The 21,251-nt window shown below is 45.1% G+C and overlaps 1 protein-coding gene across 2 annotated transcripts in view; it reads left to right on the forward strand.

Moving 5' to 3' along the window:
- plxnd1 (plexin D1) overlaps positions 1 to 21,251 on the forward strand; it is a gene marked incomplete at its 5' end in the record, with an annotated part of 62,520 nt that overhangs the window by 35,589 nt on the left and 5,680 nt on the right. The window contains 18 exons of one of the 2 annotated variants that reach the window (XM_079180469.1): positions 434 to 539; positions 1,932 to 2,071; positions 2,876 to 3,055; positions 3,445 to 3,529; positions 4,691 to 4,960; positions 8,054 to 8,203; positions 10,236 to 10,350; positions 10,938 to 11,045; positions 12,561 to 12,673; positions 13,711 to 13,815; positions 14,920 to 15,050; positions 16,643 to 16,841; positions 16,959 to 17,105; positions 17,281 to 17,437; positions 17,792 to 17,895; positions 19,113 to 19,176; positions 20,476 to 20,510; positions 21,140 to 21,244. In XM_079180469.1, the coding sequence (XP_079036595.1) occupies positions 434 to 539; positions 1,932 to 2,071; positions 2,876 to 3,055; positions 3,445 to 3,529; positions 4,691 to 4,960; positions 8,054 to 8,203; positions 10,236 to 10,350; positions 10,938 to 11,045; positions 12,561 to 12,673; positions 13,711 to 13,815; positions 14,920 to 15,050; positions 16,643 to 16,841; positions 16,959 to 17,105; positions 17,281 to 17,437; positions 17,792 to 17,895; positions 19,113 to 19,176; positions 20,476 to 20,510; positions 21,140 to 21,244 (2,314 nt within the window). Of the gene's footprint in view, positions 1 to 433; positions 540 to 1,931; positions 2,072 to 2,875; positions 3,056 to 3,444; positions 3,530 to 4,690; positions 4,961 to 8,053; positions 8,204 to 10,235; positions 10,351 to 10,937; positions 11,046 to 12,560; positions 12,674 to 13,710; positions 13,816 to 14,919; positions 15,051 to 16,642; positions 16,842 to 16,958; positions 17,106 to 17,280; positions 17,438 to 17,791; positions 17,896 to 19,112; positions 19,177 to 19,610; positions 20,166 to 20,475; positions 20,511 to 21,139; positions 21,245 to 21,251 lie in introns of those variants that run through there. The other variant, XM_079180470.1, reaches the window with a different exon arrangement.

Raw genomic sequence — 21,251 nt, forward strand, 5'->3', positions numbered from 1 at the left:
CTGATGACACAAAGGTTTAATCACAGCCAGAAGGCGAGAGACCAAGCCTCAGCAGCCCCTTAATCTCCACTGTGGTTAAACACATCTGGTCTGAGGAGCTTTGAACCTTACATCTTCTAATATATACGATATCTCAAGGCTTTATTGGATTCCATATGTAAATGTGGTCTGATGAATTAGTTCATAACCACAATTCTCCAAGATTAATTATGTGCCTTTGTTTAGCTGTCAAGATCAGGATCTCTCTCTTCATCTTCATATTGGTTCCCCTCGCTTGCAATTTGAGTCTTTTTCTTAAATTACTCTATTAGATAAAAATTATAAGATGTTCTTTTGAGTGTTCATATCCAATATCATCCGTTTTTTTTTTATTAACTGATCTCCGATTATAATGTTTTGACAGCCAAACAACACTCTTTTTTTAATCCCCCAGGCTGGTGTGTGTCACTGGACGGTCTGCACACGAGAGGACAGATATCGTCCAAGTGGATGTGGATCAGAGCGGGATGGGGGCGTCAAGGGAGAGCTTCTCATACTTAGTGAGTATATCCTCCACTTATTTACTCTCCTGCTGATCTTTTGCTCTCTGTTCTGTCCGCCTCTCCCTCCGCATTCTTCTTCTTCTGCGCTCTCTTGTTCCTTGTTCCCCACTGGGAGAGCCATCTCGAGTGTGTCTGTTGAGCGTTAACAGATGCGTTTTATGATTCTGAGGAATTCTGAGGAGTGTGTGGGAATCTTCAAACGTCCATCTGAGCTAGCAACTGAGCAACATTGTCATTCTGCACTCGCTGCCAGCAAAAACAAATATGGCGATTGTTGGAATGTCCCTTCGCTGTGAATTCATCACTGGGTCGAGGCGAGCCAGCCAGCATTGTGCTAATTGACCTCGACCCACACAGTCTCCCATTGGATTTGGAGTGTTCAGTCAGTGGAAATACCCATGTAAACCCTTTGTTTCTTTTTGTTTATAGACAAAGAGTTGTTTTAATAATTCAGTGCTGGAACGGTCCATCATTTCAGCAGCTTCTAAGAGCAGCTCTCCCTGCAAGTGATCCCACAGAGAAATTACCGCGATCCTGTTGATACACGAGGATGAAGAAAAATCCAGAACAACAAAGAATTACGCCGCGCTGTTGTGGGATCTCCGCCCGGGTTCTGGTTATCTATTTCTGAGAGACGCTCGGTGGGAGAGGGGTTAATAACCGATGGGTGTTAAAGGGGAAGATGTGGGTGAAAAGGGAAAACAGTTTTGGAGACAGGATATATGCGCCTCTGCTGCATCTCCTTCCTCGGGCCTTTAGACGGAAACATCTGCCTCCTTGTACCAGCTCTGACACACAAACACACAATAGGTCTCCTCCAGCCGAGCACACTGAGGAAGTGAGTCCTGTCAGTGAGGATAAGAGGTTTCCCTGGAGGCGAGGTTCACGGCGGGGATAGAAAGTTCGGAAAGAGGGGGGGGGGAGGGAATGCTGATGCTGATGCTGGTAGCTGCAGAGCTGGACAGGGATATTCATCTTCGCCCCCAGGAACATTTGTGTGTGTGTGTGTGTGTGTCTTTGCATGTGCATATGTGACTGTGTGTGCATGCAGTTTCTCATGTGTATGCATGAACATTATTGCCTCTTAGTATAGCTGTCCTGCAAGCTTGAGCCCAAAGGCCTGTTGGCTTCAGCAGCACGTTAACATATTGCAGCGTGGGCTGTCTTCACACTACTCTTCACTAATTTACTGTTGTAGTCAGCAGCTGTCTCAGCCAATCTCTAAAGACAAGATATTTGAATCTCAAAAAGGGCGAGAAAAGATTTCATTTGTGTGTCAAGAAAAGCATCACAGAGCACAAAACACAGTGTGAGTAAGCCCGTCTTTTCCCAGTGACAGAAGCTGTTGATGTCGAGTGATCAATCTGACGTGTTGTCGTCTTTACTCAGATCCCAAAGCTGCTGTCCCTGGAGCCGAGGAAGGGCTCTCGTGCTGGGGGAACCATAGTCATCATCAGCGGGGAACACCTGAACATTGGCTCTCAGGTCAGAGTCAAAGTCAACAACACGCTGGAGTGTGCCATCACAGAGTGAGTACTGCTTATTTTAGATTGCGTGTAGTCCTCCGCACTGGCGACGGCCGTGGTCTGAGTTCTTTTTGTTTTTAGGCTCATCCGAGCATCCGTTCATTCATTCTTGTGAATGCTATATATCAGGAACACGTGGAGGGAATCTCTTCATATTTGGCACAAACGTCCACCTGAACTGAAGAATTAAGTGATTGGATTCGGTTGGTCAAAGGTCACATCTGTCCCATTCTCTTGAACTCAATATCTTCAGCGGATTGTCTTCAAATTTGGCTCAAACGTTCACTTGGACTCAAAGATGAACTGATTAGGAATTTGACCTCACAAAGCACGTTTCCGGCTTTGTGAGGTCAAGAATTCATATGCTAAGTATGATAACTTCACACAAATGTCTAATAGGATGAAACAATGAAGTGATGACATTTTGGACAGACGTGGATGTTAATGCCAACATGACTCAGGTTGGCAGAGGCGTTCAACCACAAGGCGATACTTGTAGTTAAGTCTGTGAGGCAGGTCCAGGTCAAGTCTGTCAGTCTCTTAATACTGACACGGGGTTGTGTCATTTAATAGTGCTGTAAATGCAATGCATAGAACTGATGATCAAGGCTACGCAACACCTGCATGAAGCTGTCTTCTGTTTGGAGCGGAGGCCTTTTACCAGGTCAACATTTCAGAGTTTAAAGTGTTTCGTTAAGAACGAAACAGTCTTAATTCCTCTTTTTTTGTTTGTCCAAGTCAAAACCAAAACCAAACATTTGTTGATGTTGTGCAGTCATAATGTTTTCTTCATTTTCTTTTTTTTAGGAAAACAGATGAAACCATTGAGTGCACCATGCCTCCAGCCTTGCAGGCACTCACTGACTCAGTGGCAGTGTGTGTGGAGTTTGAAAACCTTCCCTGTCAAAGTGCAGAGCTTAGCGCCACCTACACCTACGAGAAGAACCCCACCATCAGCTTCATCCACCCCAAGAAGAGCTACCTCAGGTAGGGTAGACTGCTTTACACGTCACGAGTATTAAAGCCAAGACTTAAACATCTGGAGCTGGAGGACTTTCTGATTCCCCTCCTAGACTCACTGACATAAGTCATGACTGTAATGTCATCCTGATGTGCAGCATTTTCTCCCTTTTGTGTTCTAAATAGCAGAGCATGCGTTTGACAGCGTAGCGGCATGTCTTTGATGACGTGTGTGTGGATCTGCACTGCAGCCGAACTGTTTTGCATTATTATCTGGTCCCCTGTTTCTCTCTTGTTTTGTTGCAGTGTCCCAAAAGTATTTGCATACCAGTATGAATTTGACAAATTTATTTGTTTCATGGCTGAGATGTGACTCTCTGTCCGTGTCTGTGTGTGTTTGTGTGTTTGTGTTGCAGTGGTGGCAGGACCATCACAGTGACAGGCCAGGGTTTTGATCTGGTGCAGAGCGTCACCATGGAGGTGCTGGAAATTGGAGAAAAAGTGAGTAATCAGCTGAATTGTTTCCTTTTTTTATTTGATGAAACTCTGTGGGAACTCTTAATTAAGAAGAACAAACGGTAAAACTGTGTTTTTAATGTGTCATGAAGTCATCACACTTCTAACAAATCTAAACTCGCAAGACTAGTTTCATATTTTGGGACACAAATTAATGGAAATCTTTTCGTATAACTCTCAAGAAAGCAAATGTACGTGGATTCACCCATAATGTCAAACTAGTTCTTTAAGAGAGATATACAAGTCCACAGTTTAAGGTGAATTCTGTAGCAGGTTTATCGTGTCATTAACCATCTGATAGGTGAATGGAAAAGGCATGACATGCGTACACAAACAATGAAAGAAGTGAGAATATTAATATAATCATTCAGGAGACTAGTTCTACATTGTCAAGTACTAACAAGACATACAACACACAGGCTCACAAAGTCAACACACACAAAGCAAATCAAATGAGGGAATACTATGTTAAATAGAAACATGGACTAAAGACAAGATGATGCTGCATAGTTAGACACTAAAAAACATCCACGTCAGAGGCACAAAACATAAAAGCATGCAGAGTATGTGGAATATCTAAATCAGTCAGACACAGCTAAACAACAATAAAAGACATGCATTGTAGCTAGCTTCGGCGAAATGGTTTAAAACGTCTAACTTCTGCACCTCAGACAAGTGTTGAAACATCTAAAAGAGGGAAGATAAGTCAGTAGGGATCCCCACATCAATCCAAACAAAGCAATAAAGCAACTGGACTGAAGTTTCCACCCGCTATGTGAAGATGAATGAAGACACTGAATGAAGAAACTGTTCATATGGCGGGAGGTCTTGGTCCTTATGGACCGCAGCCTCCTGCCAGATGGAAGGGGCTGGAACAGTTTATGTCCAGGGTGTTCTGTGTGAAACATTCTGGTTTAGGTTTCAGTCAAAGTTGAGGGTAGCAGCACTCATGGCCAAATCACAAATATGAACCACCAAAGCTTGGACCACCAAAGCTAACGGTGTTTCCTCGTTTTCCTCTCCACCCCCGTCCCGTCTCGCGCTCATGTGATTGGTTGAAAATGGAGGAGACATCTGATTGACTGAAGATAATTCACACATTGAAACAGACTTTAAGCTACTTTGTCTTCTCTGGCTCTTCTCCAGCGCTGCACAGTGGTCTCCTCCTTCACGATCACCTGCCCGTCCCCGGCGTCCAGCCAGTCCCAGCAGACCTCAGTGCAGTTTATCCTAAATGGAATCCTCTACACTGGAGACAGACCCTTCAACTTTGATGGCGAGGCGGAGGAAGAGGAGGGGGAGCCACATAAAGGTCACTTCTTGTTGGAGTACGTGGAGGACCCTCAGTTCTTCACTGCCAGCAAGGAGAAGCTGATTAAGCACCACCCGGGAGAGCCACTGACACTCGTCATCAACGTGAGTGACACTGCTGAGACAGGAAGTTCAGAGGTTCAGATTACTGCTTCACTGTTAACGTTGGTTTCCTGATAAGTCGAGCGAATGTTCACCTTCTATTAGAAAATGTGTGTTTTCGAGTCAATGGTGTCCACCTCTAATTGGATGGGATGTTGTTTTATTGATTACATACACAGTACGACATACACCAGTGGTTCAATAAGACAGTGCAGCAATTGGTTGCAATAGCACGAGGGTTGTATCATAAATGAAATAACAATTAAATTTGCATGTCAAATCTTAATCCTTTTAATTAACTTAACTATTTAGGAAAGATAAGATATTATTTGTTCCACCGCGGGGAAATTTACAGTTTAACAGCAGCAAAGAGGATAGTGCAACAACACAAGTGTAATAAACATGAACAATTTTAATTAACAATATTTGTTTATCATCCTAGTTAATAATCTAGTTTGCTAACTTGCACTAAACACAAAGTACAGTTGAGGCTGATGGGAATGTCATTAGTTTTGCAGGTATTTGGTCACAAACCAAAGTTTAGGACACATTAACATTTTTGATGATGGCACTGCTTAAAAAAAATCAAGGGATCAACAAAGATATTACAATTTATTATTATGAATGTCTGCACCAAATGTCATGGCAATCCGTCCACCAGTTGAGGGAGTTGATTTGATTAAAAAACTAAAACGTTGACCTCCGGGGACCAGGAGTGCCTGCACAATGACTAACAACTAACAACGACGAACAAACGTCCAATAATATTTCAACAATATTTCCAACCAACTGTCAGAGCCATCCACAGAGCCACGCTGCTAACACGGCCAGTAATCTGACGAAAACACTGATTAGCCTACATTTACCTTCAGATGCCATCAGCAGAAAGCACCGACTATTGACAACCTGAAAAACATATTAATATTCAACGTAGAACAACTGGTGTATTCTCTAAAGGTTTGCTGTAAACTGACTGTGAGCAGCATAGAAGGCTGAGCGTTCCTTTATTCATATTCACATAAACCAGAGGCACATAAAGCACATCAAAGGGCCCCTCCGCTGAGACGTGTTGATTTCAGTTGGGGGTCCTGAGGAGGGGGGAGGTGTGTGTGTGTGTGTGTGTGTGTGGGGGGGGGGGCAGCTTAGTGGGAGGTCCCGTGTTCCTGTGGTCTGGCTGATCCAAGCACCTGTCTGCATGGATTCATCTCCCGAAAAGGGCCGCTGGCTGTGACACCGTACGACATTCACATTTCTAACAGCACAGACAGGGGAGTCTGAACCCGGCGCAGCTTCCTCTTCATGTGTTTGTGAGTGTCGGAATGAGGCCCCTGCAGGAATCGCTGCCTCAGCCGGTCTACATGGGCGACTCGTCTGTTGTTTCCTGTTTTTTTTTTTTTTTGAAGGAAGGTGAATTCCACTTGTGGTGGACCTTAAGGGGGGAGAGAAGAGAATGTGCGTGTTTGTTTAATAGGGCGCTTGTTAGTCGGCCAGATCCTATATTAAGGACCTGAGCAGGAATGTGGGTGGATTTTATTTGCTTTCGTTCTGTTTTGGCTTTTAGAATCCATTGTTTTGGTCCAGTGAGTTTAGGTGTGAAAATCGTGGATTGTATGTATTGTATACAGTTTGTTTTACAATATGCTCAAACATATTTTGTACGATAGTTTAATGCGTGTGTGTGTGTGTGTGTATGCGTGTGTATGCATGTTTGTGTGTGTGTGTGTGTGTGTGTGTGTGTGTGTGTTTGTGTTTTGTCTGTGTTAGGAAGCATTTGTTGACAGAGACCCAGGGGGTGGCATCCTGCATTAGGGACAGGACCGGGCCCTAAGGGTGTAATCAAAGCAAGGAAGCACACTGGGGATAAACACACACGCTTCCTCACTTCTCATTCCAATATTAAAGGGAAATTGCAGTTCCATACAAATAGGGTCTTTCGTATTTCTTGCCATCATTCCTATATATATATATATTATATATATAATAACACGGTACATAACCAGTTAACTGCAGAGTTCTGTGAATGATGTGACATCCCCAAAATAAATCAGTTTGACAGGGCTTAAGTCATTTAGAAGAGAAAAAGAAGAATGGCAAATTTATTGACTTTAAAACATTTTACAGACTGACTTCCTGGTTTGGTTTTACCTCCAAATAAGGTGCTATGTAGCTATGCTGGTGGCTTGTTTACAATCTGTCTGATCATCTGTCCACTCATGTGTCATACAATGATAATTAACCCTCTAAAAATGAGAAGTTGCAACTCAAACTTTTCTTCCAAGACCAATACGAGTGTTCTTTTGAAATAAACATTTAGTCAACAAACTGTATGATCAAAGAACATTGTGTTCTGTAACTGTAAGTTCAATATAGAGACTTGTTAAGTAGAAATCCATAGAGCCTTGCTGCTATTGACCTCAAAGGGCTATTCCATTGATTTTGTATTGCACTTAACACAAGCTCCAAAAACACCGGATACTACATTTCCCATGATGCAACTTGATAAGGGCATCTTTCATAAAACCCTCCCGGCCTGGTATATGTCTTTCAAACGTCATGCCACACAGGCTTTCTGTTATAAATCAGTAGTCTTAACTTGCCATGACTAGGAAGCAGAACTTCAAGTGTAAAATCAGAGGAGTCCCCCTTTTAATTAAACCTGTGAGTGAGAGCAAAGGGCCTGGATTGAAACAGGACAGAGTTGGAGCAGTGTATTCCAGGCTCCTGTAAAGGCCCTGAGAATGTTATTTTGGGCAGAGGCGGGGATGACTGTCAGCGGGTTTGTTTGTAGGAACTTCCCTGGCCATGTGAGAGAGTCAGCGGGAATGTTTGCTGCTTTAAGCTGAACTCCAGCCCAAACTGGAGGATTTTTCAGTTGGCTTTCTCTGTGTGACAGCTGCAATGACAGGCCTGCCGCAGCTCGGTTTCTCTGTCTGTGTGTGTGTGGGTGGATGGATGCGAGAACGCATATGTGTCTGCATGTATGTTGCTGGTTAAAGCTGCTGCGAATGAATGTTATCTGTGCCTCTTCAAACCAGGCCCCTCTAGTCTCCCACAACCGACCGGCTGACGGCTGTTTTTTGTTCGTTTCTGGCGCAGAAAGGGCCGAGCGTTCTGGAGCTGGTGCCGGAGGAATACTCTGTGATGATTGGCCCCTATCCCTGTAACATCAGCTTTCACAACGACCAGCTGTTTCACTGCACCATCAACGGACTGCTGAGCTCCAGCGAGAGGGAGCTGCCTGTCACTGTAAGTATGCAAACATGTACAACACCACAATAGAACACAAATACGACCTTGTGTTCAAAAATTAGCTGGATAGACGCTGATTATTTAAGGATATCAACCATCTGTCACGCAGTGCTCGTAAGCCAAACATCTAGTCGGAATCCAGACCATCTGTGATGTTCATTGAGACGGATTTGATCCGATCAGGTCCACGCACTGTCAGAGATGTGTGTGTGTGTGTGTGTGTGTGTGTCTAGCCATTATGAATGGTTTATAGTCTCTCAACATGCCACCGTGAATCAGCAGTTAGTGTGGGTGGTGAGCCGTCAGCCTGCGCCACAGTAGAACAGTTAAATGTTTACCACTTCCCCTTTATCTCTTTAATCCCTCATCAGCCCCGTCTGTCATCGCCGACTCATTCACCTATCACACACTATCTGCTCACAGTCTTCTGACTCAGCGATGATCTCGCTCCTCGCTCGTGTTTTTGTTTCGTCTCCCTCCGTCGCAATTAAAGGTCTTAATGAAGACGTGGTCGAGCACTGCGCAGTCCTGATACAACCAGACGCTCTCTTTCCTCTGCCCACGTTCCCCATCTGTTGTTGTCCATGCTGAGAGGGCTTTATTAAGGGGGGGGGGGGGGGGGTGTTCATCTATATTTAAATAAGAATGTGAGTGGTTTGCCTAAATAGCTCAGAAACATATGTTACTCTGTCTCTTTCTGGAGTTCTACGGTTTTCCCCACTTTGTCACAGAAATAGAAGGAAAAGCTCTTTCTCGGTCTCGCTCCTCGTCTACCTGTGGCTCGCTATCATCCGCGCCCAACCCCGTCTGCCTCTCAGGATGTCTGAGAATAAACACAGGCAATTAGCAGAGACATAAAGGGAGGGCAGGGGTCAAATGAGAAGTCATAACACGAACGGGTGGGCTGCCTGCACTCGAGCAGTGAGGATGATTGGTGTGCAGATTCGACAGGGGAATAAACAGACATTTTTCCTGAGCGTCGGCACATTCGAGTAAATGCATACATGTTGGACCCGTTGCATAGCTCATGCGCCATTTATGTTTCTTCACTTTCTTTCGGTGGCACATCTATTTTTACACGTCCCCGTGTTTTGCTTGGCTCTGAAATGGCGCTGAGCTGCAGGAGTGGATGTGGGGAAGGAGTGTTTTTTGTACCCCGAGAGAAACAGGAACACGGAACAATAGCATTTTCCCCTCCATTACACCGGGCCAGTCTCTGGATGAAGGCCTTCTCTCGCCGGTCTGGGTAAATACATGCCTGGACCAGAAAGAGTAAGATGGAACGAAAAGCAGGAGGAAGCTCAGTGAAGCAGTCTCTCTCTCTCTCTCTCTCCCCCCCTCCCCAAAGGGAGAGCAGCATATGAGGGATTTGGTCTGAGGATTGGAAGCTTTTTATCTGACGCTCTTTTTTATGAAGTATGTTCGGATTGGGGAAGAAGCGGGAAGGATGTGAGGAGGGACCACAGAGGACTGCTGACTAATCAGAAGGCAGAAGTGAAAGTCCTATTCTTGTCACATCTGGGTTGCTCTGAACCGGGTGACTCCTATACAGCTCGTTGCAGCGAGAGGCCATTTTTCAAAATCTGCAAGGTGTGATTTATTTCTGTGTGCACCTGTGTCCGTGAACAAAATGATGCGTCTGTGCATATGTGCTTGTGCACAGGTACCTGTGTTCCCACTAAGAACTGCACATGTCATTTATACTGCATTCCAAAGAACATACTTAGTGCAGCTGTTCTCTGCTCATTTCTTCTCTGCCTCTGTGTCTTTCTTGTCTTCTGAGAATTAAATTTGCTTTTGCAGCTGATAATTATGAGGTAGAGTGTTGCCATAGCGGATGTACAAGATTTACAATCATATAATGCTACGTTTATTAAGAAACATACCACGAAGACGAGTATCCAGGGAGGTGTTTACCAGCAGATCTACTTTAGCATGTAAAGGTCACGGTGAGAACTGTAGCGGAAAAAAGCAATAAAACAAAGAAGCGCAGTCCATCTTCACGTGTTGTCCCTCTTTCTCTTTCTAGGTGCAAGTGGGGAACTTCCATCACACCATTGCCAAAGTGCAGCTCGGCGGCAGCGAGCTGGCCATCGTGGTGTCCATCGTGGTGTGCTGCGTGCTGCTGCTGCTGTGCACTGTGGGTAGGTTGTGTACACACGCTCGCCAGGCAGTCCATGGATGTGTGCCTGCTGTAGCGATGGATGCTCCAGATGTGGAACAGATAAAAGGAATCCGGGGGTCATAGTTTCCCGCACTTGCTTCATCCCTCGTCGGCACTCAAAGCACAAAGACCCCACTGTTCCCCTCGCTGTCTGCTCTGTGTCTGCCTGTGTGTGCGTACCGTACTCTCTATTCGTTATATGACTGAGGCAGGTGCATGGGTGAAAATTGGTGCTATGGTGGATTTTCACACCTTCCTGCTTTTGTATGTGTTCTCAGATGTTCCCAGAATCCTTATTTCTTGTTAGATTTTTACGTGTGACACAACCGTTGAAATAATGTCTGCACAAATTGTATTTACACATTCACAAACGAGAGCTTTTTTCGTTTACATGTTCTCACGGTCGGATACGTTCATGCACATGTTTTTCGCAGGCTCACTAAAAGATGATACAAACCCGTTTGATCCGACAGACTGTTCTCTGGTTTCACTGGAAGCTGTCGGTGTGTGATTACGGGCTTGTTGGTTGAAACGTGCCGCATTCAAACTGCATTTTGTCTTCCTCAGCTCTCGTAGTGTACTGCACAAAGAGCCGAAGGGCGGAACGCTACTGGCAGAAAACGCTACTTCAAATGGAGGAGATGGAGTCCCAGATCAGAGACGAGATCCGTAAAGGTGTGTTTACACAAGAACCCGCACATGCACAGACACGCACACACACACACACACACACACACACCCTATACTATTGTCCAAGCGCTGCTCTCAGAGTTGTTTAGACCTGAAATGATGTTTTGTTTCGATTGACATGAAAAAAGAGCTTGTGGGAAGACAGAAATATTGACCACATATATTTGTGTGTGTGTGCATGCAAAATGTGTTTGTTTGAGATTGTTTCTGGTCTGAAGTGGGAGGGAGATACAACAGTTGACAGATTTGTGCCGAGTAAGCGTGACTCATAAAACACAGCGTCTGATAAATGATCAGTCACACACACAGACGGCTCCGAGTGGCCACATCGCCTCTGCTGTGTCTACGCTGTAGAAACGAGGCCTCTGTGTGTTTTTAGTGCTCCTTCTCTGTCTTTTCTAGGGCATTAGAGTAAAGCCATGCGAAGGCCACTCCACGTCTGAGCAACCAGATTTATTGCGTAGAGATGGGGGGGGGACGGATAGAGAAAGAGGAATGGAGGGAGGAAGCGATAGGAGCGGGAGTCAGGGCCGCGAGTCCGAGGAGAAGCAGAAGCGTGGGAGGAGGAGTGGGGGAGAGGAGGGGAGGTTATTTATTCAGAGGACACAGGATAGATTTGTGGCCGAGTTCAGGGTGAGTGTGCGGAAAGCGACTTAAACGATAGACATGATAAAAGTGAAAGAAGAGGGAGTGAAGGAAGATGCGGACATATTCCAGGTAACGGGAACGGGAGGGTCTCTGTATTTTTGGGAGGTTTTGCATTTGGGCCTCCTGCGTCTATTCAGGAGTCGATTGTGTGAACTGACGGGTGGTTTAGAGGACACTTTAGCGAACAGTAGGATAAATAACCTGGAGGAGTAAGTAGAATATGTTTTTAAATCCCCCGGGTCTAGTATTCCCATCTTTCTACACAAACGCAGTCGGAGGAGAGTACCATTGTAACCCAAATACGTCTCTCATCCTGTGACAGGAAGCGCTTTTCCATAAAAGGGATCTCCAGCGTCTCATTAGAGGCGAACATTATCCTCTCTGAGAACATGCTATCCAATAAAGTGGCTACAGTATTAGCACGTGGATTTAAGTCAGCGTCTGGACATGCTGATACTGTTTCCGCAGCATGTAAACCTCAGCCTGCACACATGGTTTGGATGAGGGACTGGATACGGCCGCTCTGATTGTCGAGTGGTAAATATTTGCCTGCATGCCGTGCTAGACTGGCAGCGGCAGAGAAAGGGGGGGCAGGGTGTTAGAAGATCAGAGGATCTGTGTTTGGTACATGTAGTATTCCAACTAGAATATGAAATTTGATTTAGTAAATTACATTATACTGTAAGTCTAAAATCTAAAATCTCTTCCACCAAAATCAGCCAGATTTGTACAGATCCCACGGTTATTGCATTAGTCTGTGAAGATATTTCTGACTCATTTTGCTTAGCAACAAATGAAACAATCCAAGGATTCAAGACATTTTGGGTCTTTGTTTGTTTTTCTTCCTTTCAGGCTTTGCAGAGCTGCAGACGGACATGACAGACCTGACCAAGGAGCTGAATCGCAGCCAGGGCATCCCCTTTCTGGAGTACAAACAGTTTGTCACACGCACGTTCTTCCCCAAGGTGAGAAAGCCTATTTTCCCTCTGCTATCTGATACCGACTGGCAGACTGACAATACCATTTTTCTCAATGGGGGGGGTTTAATAAATATTCCCCCAGCTGGATGTCCCATATTTCCCACCGCTTGTAATATGCAGGATGAAAATTCACCTTGAAACTTTTAAACATACGTTCGGCGTCTAGCGAAGTGTAGCTCCGCGTGGCACCCTGCAGGAGAGTTAATGTGTTCTCCATAGGTAAGCGTTTTCCTGACGTGTGATCCACCCTGAAGGTAGACTGTGGGTCTATCTGTTAGTGGGTGTTTTTCCACTAATGGAGACACACACAGCTCAGCGGGCTTTTGTCTTCCAACCACAGGCATGGACTTTCAAGGAGACAGAACAATGGCAGGCACTGAGACAAGGAAACTTTCCCCCTGATTTTCTCAAAACATACTCCTCACACACCCACACTGTTTTTTGCAAGTATACAACAGCAGCCGCGCTGGTTTGTTGCAGTAGACACTGGACACTGTTTTCTGTTGTGAAGGAAGTGAGCGGGGAAGAGTGTTGAAAAGCTGTTTAGAGGGAAACGTAAATTCAAGTGTCGCTTCAGTATCGTCTCTCCGTAGTTTTTTCCACTCAGACAGCAAACTCGTGACCCTTTTGTGTTCTTTTTCTTCCACTAAAGCTTCCTGTTCTCTTTGATTACACGCACACACACAAAACAGTGTTAGACACAGACTCGGACACACAATACAAGTCAAATGTGTCTGTCCTGAAATGACCGATACATTTGAAAGGTTGGCTTTGTCACTAAAGCCATTAAAGCTCATGACGTTTCGTGTCACGGCGTTATGTTCCTTTTCATGGTCAGTCAGGGGCCTATTCTGGGGCTCCTCATGAAATTCTGCCCTTTGGTTCCAGACTGCACATTTATCACACAAGTCTCAAGGCCAGCTCTTTTTGTTTGTCCCCCTGTCTATCCATGTCCGTTGGTTTTACGACTAGAGCTGACTTGGTATTACAATTGTCTGTAAGTATGTTAATGTGTGTTTCAGATGTTTTCCGATTACGAGAAGAGTCTGGTCCAGCCCGCCTACGAGAATGACGGCCTGGGCCCTCGAGTGCTGCCGGAGACTCACCCGCTGCTGCAGGACTGGAAGGTGAAGGGTTAAGCCATTAGGCCGTTCGGTTCGTCTTTCTTCTGCCACACTGCATTGATTTGGCTCCTTTTCTTCACTCTCCTGCTTCTCAACTAGGTCACGCTGAAGCTTATTAAGGTTTCACAGTCGGCTCGTTGTTGATGAGCAGTAAAGAAAAGCATATTGTGCTTTCTTTGCCTTGGCGTGCTTGTTATAATGTGTGTGTGTGGAGTGTGTCAGTTTACTGTATGTGTTTGTGTGAACTTGCATGCTCTTGTGTGTCATTCAGTGGTTTCTAGTCAGCGTGACAAAAATAATTTCAGCTTGTCAAGCAACACACTGCCCACCAAGTTGATAGCAGGTGGTTGACACACTTCCTTCCCACTGGCTCTTGGACAACCGAACAGTACGCTTTTCATCGAAATCCATTTCTAGTTGTGTGTGTTTAATGGCGGGGCGGATGGGAGTGAAAGCTATGAAGAGAGAGTGGGAGAGGGAGCGTGCACGTTCACAAAGCTCTGTGCAAACGGATGCCGAAAGCGAAAGTACACACGTGTGTGTGTGTGTGTGTGTGTGTGTGTGTGTGTGTGTGTGTGTGTGTCTGTGCGCCTTACGAAGACAGAAAGTAGCGATAGCAGCGCCGGTTTTGGGTCGGCAGCCGGGGGAGGCTGTCTAGTGGTGATGAAGTGCCTTGGATCCACATCGTCTTCCCAGGAAGTGTTTTCCAGGTCACAGCAAATAAATCTCACAGGCGGGCATTTATCTTAATGGACACCCCTGTTCTCCTTCTGTCAGGCTGCAAACCACACCATATGGCTGCGGTCCAGAGGGAAGACTTCATCTCACTGCTGCTTAGTCGCACCCAGAGATAGGCCATACTCATTAAGTCGACTCGGCACATTTAGAGGCAATCACGCACAGTCGGGGAACGGAGCGGGAGATACCGCTATACCAGAGAGGGAGGTGCCTGGAGAAGCAGGAGCAGGAGGTGTGTGATAGAAGGATGAGGTGTTCACTCGAGACAAGAGGCGGTGAAATAGATTAGGGCGGGCGCAGCAGGTGTGTAATGCAGTCGAGGTGAAATCACGCTGAGAAATAACTGTTTCATTTCCCTTCTGACCTCAGGCCACCAACACAACAAGGCCTAATGTAGAGGAGGGCATCACTATGTTCTCCACTCTCCTCAACAACAAGCACTTCCTGGTCACGTTTGTCCACGCCTTGGAGCAGCAGAAGGACTTCGCAGTGCGGGATAGGTAAATGCATCGACTGATATGTGTTTGGCAGAAGAGAAAAAGCTCACATCCAGATTTGACTTTTAGGCCATTAAATCAGCGGACGTTGTACAGATGTGTATTGGTGTTATGGGGCTGCAACTTATTTTCGTTGTCAATCAGTTTAGCGATTATTTTCTCAACCTGTTTTTTGATCTATAAAGTGTCAGTGTTTCCCAAACCACAAGATGACGTCCTCAAATGTCCACAACTCAAAGATATTCAGTTTATTGTCACAGAGGACTAAAGAAAGAAACCACATTTAAGCAGCTGGAATCAGATTATTATGAAAAAACGAGTCAATCGATTATCAAAATAGTTGCCTATTAATTTAACAGTTGACAACAAATCAATGAATTGTTGAAGCTTTAGTAATAGAATGGATACCACCATATTGTGAGGTGTTTTGAAGCTTCAATAAGCTATATTTGTATTAACGATTGATGAAATGGCATCATGTAGCGGCGTCACTTTATAACAAGTCCACAGAGAAACACAGTTCCTCTCACCTCTAGAGAGCGTTACCATCATTCGGCTCATTGTCTTGGCTCTAAGGCCGACAACGTTACCGTTTCCATTCACACTCGTTGCTCCCCTCAGCCTGGTTTCCAGCCACAAATGGCAGCTGTTTTCAGCAGAAAGCCTCTAAGATGCATCGTACAGTTCACTACCTGCCCAAGACCAAAGCAGACAGACAACGGTAGCAAGTAGCAAGTGGTGGAATATCTGCTAAAAAAAAACCCAGATATGTTTCTCAGGAGCTGGTTTAGACTAAAACAGAAAAAATACTTCACTCATTATCACGTAAACAATCAATGTAGTAGCCTTAAATTTAATTTTCTAATGCTTGATATAAGAAGTAATGAAAAATAAATGCTTTAAAAATGTCACAATATAGGATTTCATAAGATTGTAATAGGAATGTTATAGTGTAGTATACAATACAAATGTAATACAAGTCAAAGGACAGTATGCCATAAAAAATGTCATCGTATAATTAGTTGTAATTATTGTATGGCTTTTGAATCGCATTCAATTGTATACAGAATGTCTCTCTATTGTTCCAGTGGTTAACACAGGAGTTTCTTTTTCTTTTCATGTCTGTAGCAGCTGAAGAAATATCTTTACTGTTCAGACAAAGTGGTTGCTTCAGCTGTGTAAATGCATCGTCATTCATCAGTGTAGCTGTGTTTGGGTCCTGATGTCCTTAAACTAGCCAGTCATTGTGGAGATTCAGAGAAGAATTCCAGAGGCAAGACCACATCCCTGTCCCAGGTCAGTGTCAGCACTTACTGACTGATGTCGCCCCTTTCTCCTGGATTAAAGGGGCTTTGTCAGGGAAATCCCCTGCACCTCTGGACTTACTCACCCAGACACTCCCTGCATTAGATCACTCCTTTATTTGGCTCTGCAGTCACAAGTGCTGTGGGAAGGATGCAACCTTGTTGTTGTTTCTGCACTGTAGTTATTTTGAATCCTCCACTGACCACTGAGCAGTGACGGGGCATGTTTGCGAAAGCGTGTTTTTGCTTCATCTGTCTCCTCTGCTAATCTGTTTTTTTCTCACCCTTCAGATGCAGCCTCGCGTCTCTGCTCACCATCGCCCTCCATGGTAAGCTCGAGTACTACACCAGCATCATGAAAGATCTACTGGTGGACCTGATTGACGCTTCGGCTTCCAAGAACCCCAAGCTGATGTTGCGCCGCACCGAGTCCGTCGTGGAGAAAATGTTGACCAACTGGATGTCCATCTGCATGTACAGCTACCTCAAGGTGACGCTCGGGAAAGCTACGAGGCAGGCTTGATTAAGAAGAATAACAGCATCTCTGATTTCTGACTCCACCTCTCTCTCTCTCTCTCTCTCTCTCTCTCTCTCTCATGATCTTCAGGAAACGGTGGGTGAGCCTTTCTTCCTGCTGCTCTGTGCAATCAAGCAGCAGATCAACAAGGGCTCCATAGACGCCATCACAGGGAAGGCCCGCTACACCCTCAACGAGGAGTGGCTGCTCCGCGAGAACATTGAGGCCAAGCCACAGGTCTGCTATCGCACACTCGCAGTTCATTCTTTCACGCCCTGGGCTTTGCTTTTTCACAGCTCAGGGGTCAAAGTCAAGCTTGCGCTTTCAATTAAGTCGACCGCCAGAAAGTTTGCTAAAAATTCAAAACTTTTGCAGAGTCTGAAATGTTTTGCTCTGTGTTTATTTTCCGTAGAATATCAACGTGTCCTTCCAGGGCTGTGGCTTGGACTCGCTGCCTGTCAGGGTCATGAATACAGACACAGTCTGCCAGGTGAAGGAAAAAATCCTCGAAGCCTTTTATAAAAACCTGCCATTCTCCCAGTGGCCCAGAGCAGAGGATGTAGACCTGGGTAAGAGCACATTTCCTCTGATTATTTCCATCCTTTCCTCTCTCCTGCCCTCTGAGATGTAGTAATCTCCTTTGCAAAAAGGTCAATTCTTCTCATGAAGCTCAACTAACCTGAGGCTGCAATATAATAAATGACAGAATGCATCGAGGAGAGTGTACAGTCATAATCACAAAGAGTTATTGCTTTCAAAAGCTGTGGTGCCTGCAGAGCTGATTTGATTAATGGTGCAAGAATATTTTCCACAGGTCGTGACACAGAGAGTTAAGGCACGGCTGCCCTCTGTCTCGCATATTCTTCTCCTAATTTAGGATGAAATTGTCTTAATATCGCTTCTCCGGTCTCATTTCTCTCCAGAGTGGTTTGACTCTGGCTGCAACAGTAAGCTTCTGCAGGACGTGGATAACTCCTCACTGATGGAAGAAGGCAGAAAGAAGCTCAACACGGTCTTCCATTACCAGGTGTGTTATGTGTGTTTGTGTGAGACCGCTGCGGTAGGTGTCATGGTGTACCTGTATGTTCCTGATATTGTAACGGCAACAGCGGGGGTGTTGAAGGTGAGAACTCTTTGTAAATGGTGTCACTGGGTGTCCATGGGTGGGAGGACGTGTCAGCTGTAGGTGCCTCTCTTTGTGTTTGTGTGCTGTTGTATGATGTTTCTCTTTATGTTCAGGTCCTTCACTGCAGCTGAGCTGTGGCAGAGCTGCTGCAATTACACCGTTGTTGTGCAGAGTCTGCATTTAGACATACCGTTTAGACATACAGTGTATTTATTACAGCATTTAGGTAATGTTTTACAACCAAAAAAAAACAATAGTTGAAAGTTGTTATGTGTAACAACTGTTACTGAATACAAAAGTGGTTACTTGTTAATTAACAGCACTATGTACACACATGATTTATGTACATTTTAACACCTAACTTAAAGATCCACTCCAGACATGTTTTAAATGACCTACCTCAATCAATATTACATATTCAATAAATGTACTTTAACACTACTACTACTTGTACTACTACTAATAATAATAATAATATGAATACATACACATTCAAGCACATTGTATGTATTCATTTACATTACATAATAATGCATTAAATTAGTTTTATCATAACATTTGCAAAAAATAATAATAACAAATGCTTTTATATTTAATGACTTTATTTATTAACAAAGAAAAATAACCAAGCAACAAGTCAAATGAAGACAACCTATAAGAATGTCTTCCCGTGTGTGTGTGTGTTTGTTTGTTTACCTTGATTTGTGCGTGAGTAAACGGTTACTTGGTGACCCTCGACCTTTCACCCGTTACCTGTACTTGTTAAGTGCTCTGTGTAGTTTTTGCTGAGCCATTGGGACGGAGCTGTGAAAGCAGTGAGCTGCAGTGTGTACCAACAGTCTGGGTTCACTGACAAGGCTGTTCAATCCATTTCACCACGGGTTGACTTTAATGAGCCCAGCCAGGCTCCTGCAGACTGGCCACCACTCTAGATGCACGCAAGACTGACACACACACACAAACAAACGCACCTCTCACCACTGCACTCCCCTTGAGGGCATGCTTTAATGATGCCGTCCTGGTGCACCCCAGCTGACCCCTGACCCTGTGCCCTCTGTCATCTCTCCCTCCCTGTCGCTCTCCCTCCCTCCCCTCCCCCTCCTTCTCTGCCTTCACAGATCCCAGAGGGGGCATCGCTGGCCATGAGCATGAAAGACAAGAGAGATAACACCCTTGGGAGAGGTACGTCACCCGCAAACACAACCACACCCCTGTCGCTTTGTCACACACACTTGGATAAATACGCGCACTCACTCGATCACAGGGAAACGGCACATGCTTAGTTGCTCACGAGAACACGATACACATATGTAAACATGCATGAAACCATACACCCTCCCAACCCCGAGAAGACACAGCGGACATCTAAACACACTCGCAGCTAATAAATCACAACAACTCCTGCTTTGCATAGAAGTTACGCTACCGCTTCATTCAGAGCTCTTTCTCTGCGTTATAGATGTATTCCATTAGCGGATGTCAGCTTGTGGAGGGAATAAAATGCAACAAAAGTGGGTCCATTGTCCAGCCTCAACCTGGAATATAATGACTGCTCTGCCTGTTGACAGATGAGTTTACATACAGCTTTTAATGGGCTTGTCTGCTCGTTCGTCTAGGGTCTACCTTACATAATCAGTACCAGGCCAGCGCTCAGTTCTGCTCAGGCCCCGTCCATCAAAGCCTCTCCTCTCATTCATACCGGGCCAAAAAAAGGCTTATGTGGACCAAACCTGGCTCCGGCTTCAAAGCGTCAAGGGGGTGTTATGAGCCTGTAGTGCTCCCTGGCTAATATAAAACACTGTCCTGCCTGCCTGTGATCAGTGTTGTGGGTCTGGACCGAGGCCCGTCGGGCAGGAGCGTCTCTGGCAGAGCCGGCTTGCAATGAGAGCACGCTCACAATGCTGTTGTGTGTTTATGTGTACACTTTGCACAAATGCCTGTCTCTGTTTTGGCTGTGTACAATAATTTGTTTGTACGCTTGGAGCTTGTGTTTGGACATGCGTCTACGTGTATTCGGTTATTCATATGTTTTCACGAGTGCACACGGGGTGTGTTTGTGTTTAGGTCTATATATAAACCAGCACGGTTTAATGCTCTTTCCCAGCGCTGGCCCAGCATTACCATCTCATTACACCGGCTCCAGAACCAATCACAGACTCTGTGTGTCTGTCTCCCCTAATCTCTCTCTTTTCTCTCTCCTTTCACTCGTAATCTTTCTCTTTCATTCTCTCAGACAGCTCCCCTCCCCTCCCGGCCCACAGTCCACCTTAATCACTTTCTCCTCTTGCATGTACTCTATCTCCGTTGCTCTCCTGTCAATCTCCCTCCTGTGTTTCTTTTTTTCTCAACCTCCTATCTGTCACACTCCTCCGTGCTCCCTCCTCCTGTCTCCTCTCATTCTCTCAGGTCTCCACCCTGCTGATTGCACATTGTTTCATGCTGTATATATATCTTCTTTTTTTTGTGTCTCTTTCCTTTTAGTTAAAGATCTGGATACGGAGAAGTATGTACACTTGGTGAGTATCTCCTCATAGGTAATCAAAATGTTTCTAAATGTGCGCTCTGGGTTTATTAGCAGAGCTTCTCCTGTGTTTGCCACCGTTAGTCGGCCCGGAGCAGGCATTACGACAGAGAGAATTGGGGGTGAATGGAGGTGAAACGGAAAGCTGCTGAGAGGACATGACAGCCCTAATGCTGCTTAAGCTCTTTTATAAACGTCAGCCAAGATATGGGTCCTTTGACTTTATAATAATGAGTTTCCTGGAACACAATTTGCCGGGTGAATAGTTAGTTTAACAGGACAGTTCTGTGGTCCTTTTTTGACACAAGTAGGTGAAGGCTTCTTTCTGTTCCCTTACCCCTATTTAGACCTGTATGAGCAAGTCAGAGACATGATCCTGTACACAGCAACCAGAGAAAAACATAAGAATTCCCCAACTCCAACTCCCCCAATTCTGTATATTATCTAGCGCTTCAAAATACCCTGATGTGGTTTCTGGATCATGTGTCTAATGCAAGAACCAGAGAATTCCCTTTTGACAGCTGAGACAGCAGAGACAGTAGAGCATTCATTGAGCCTCTTATGAGGGGGTTTATTACTTCAACTTGTGTGCCGTGTGTTGACCTTTGACTTCTGGTTTTCCAGGTCCTACCTCATGATGACCAATCGGAGAACAAGAGGTCACACAGGCCGAGCCACCGCAAGAAGGTTTTGCCTGAAATCTATCTGACACGTCTGCTGTCTACCAAGGTGAACA

The sequence above is a fragment of the Pholis gunnellus genome (genome assembly GCF_910591455.1).
Source record: "Pholis gunnellus genome assembly, chromosome: 2".
Taxonomy (NCBI): domain Eukaryota; kingdom Metazoa; phylum Chordata; class Actinopteri; order Perciformes; family Pholidae; genus Pholis; species Pholis gunnellus.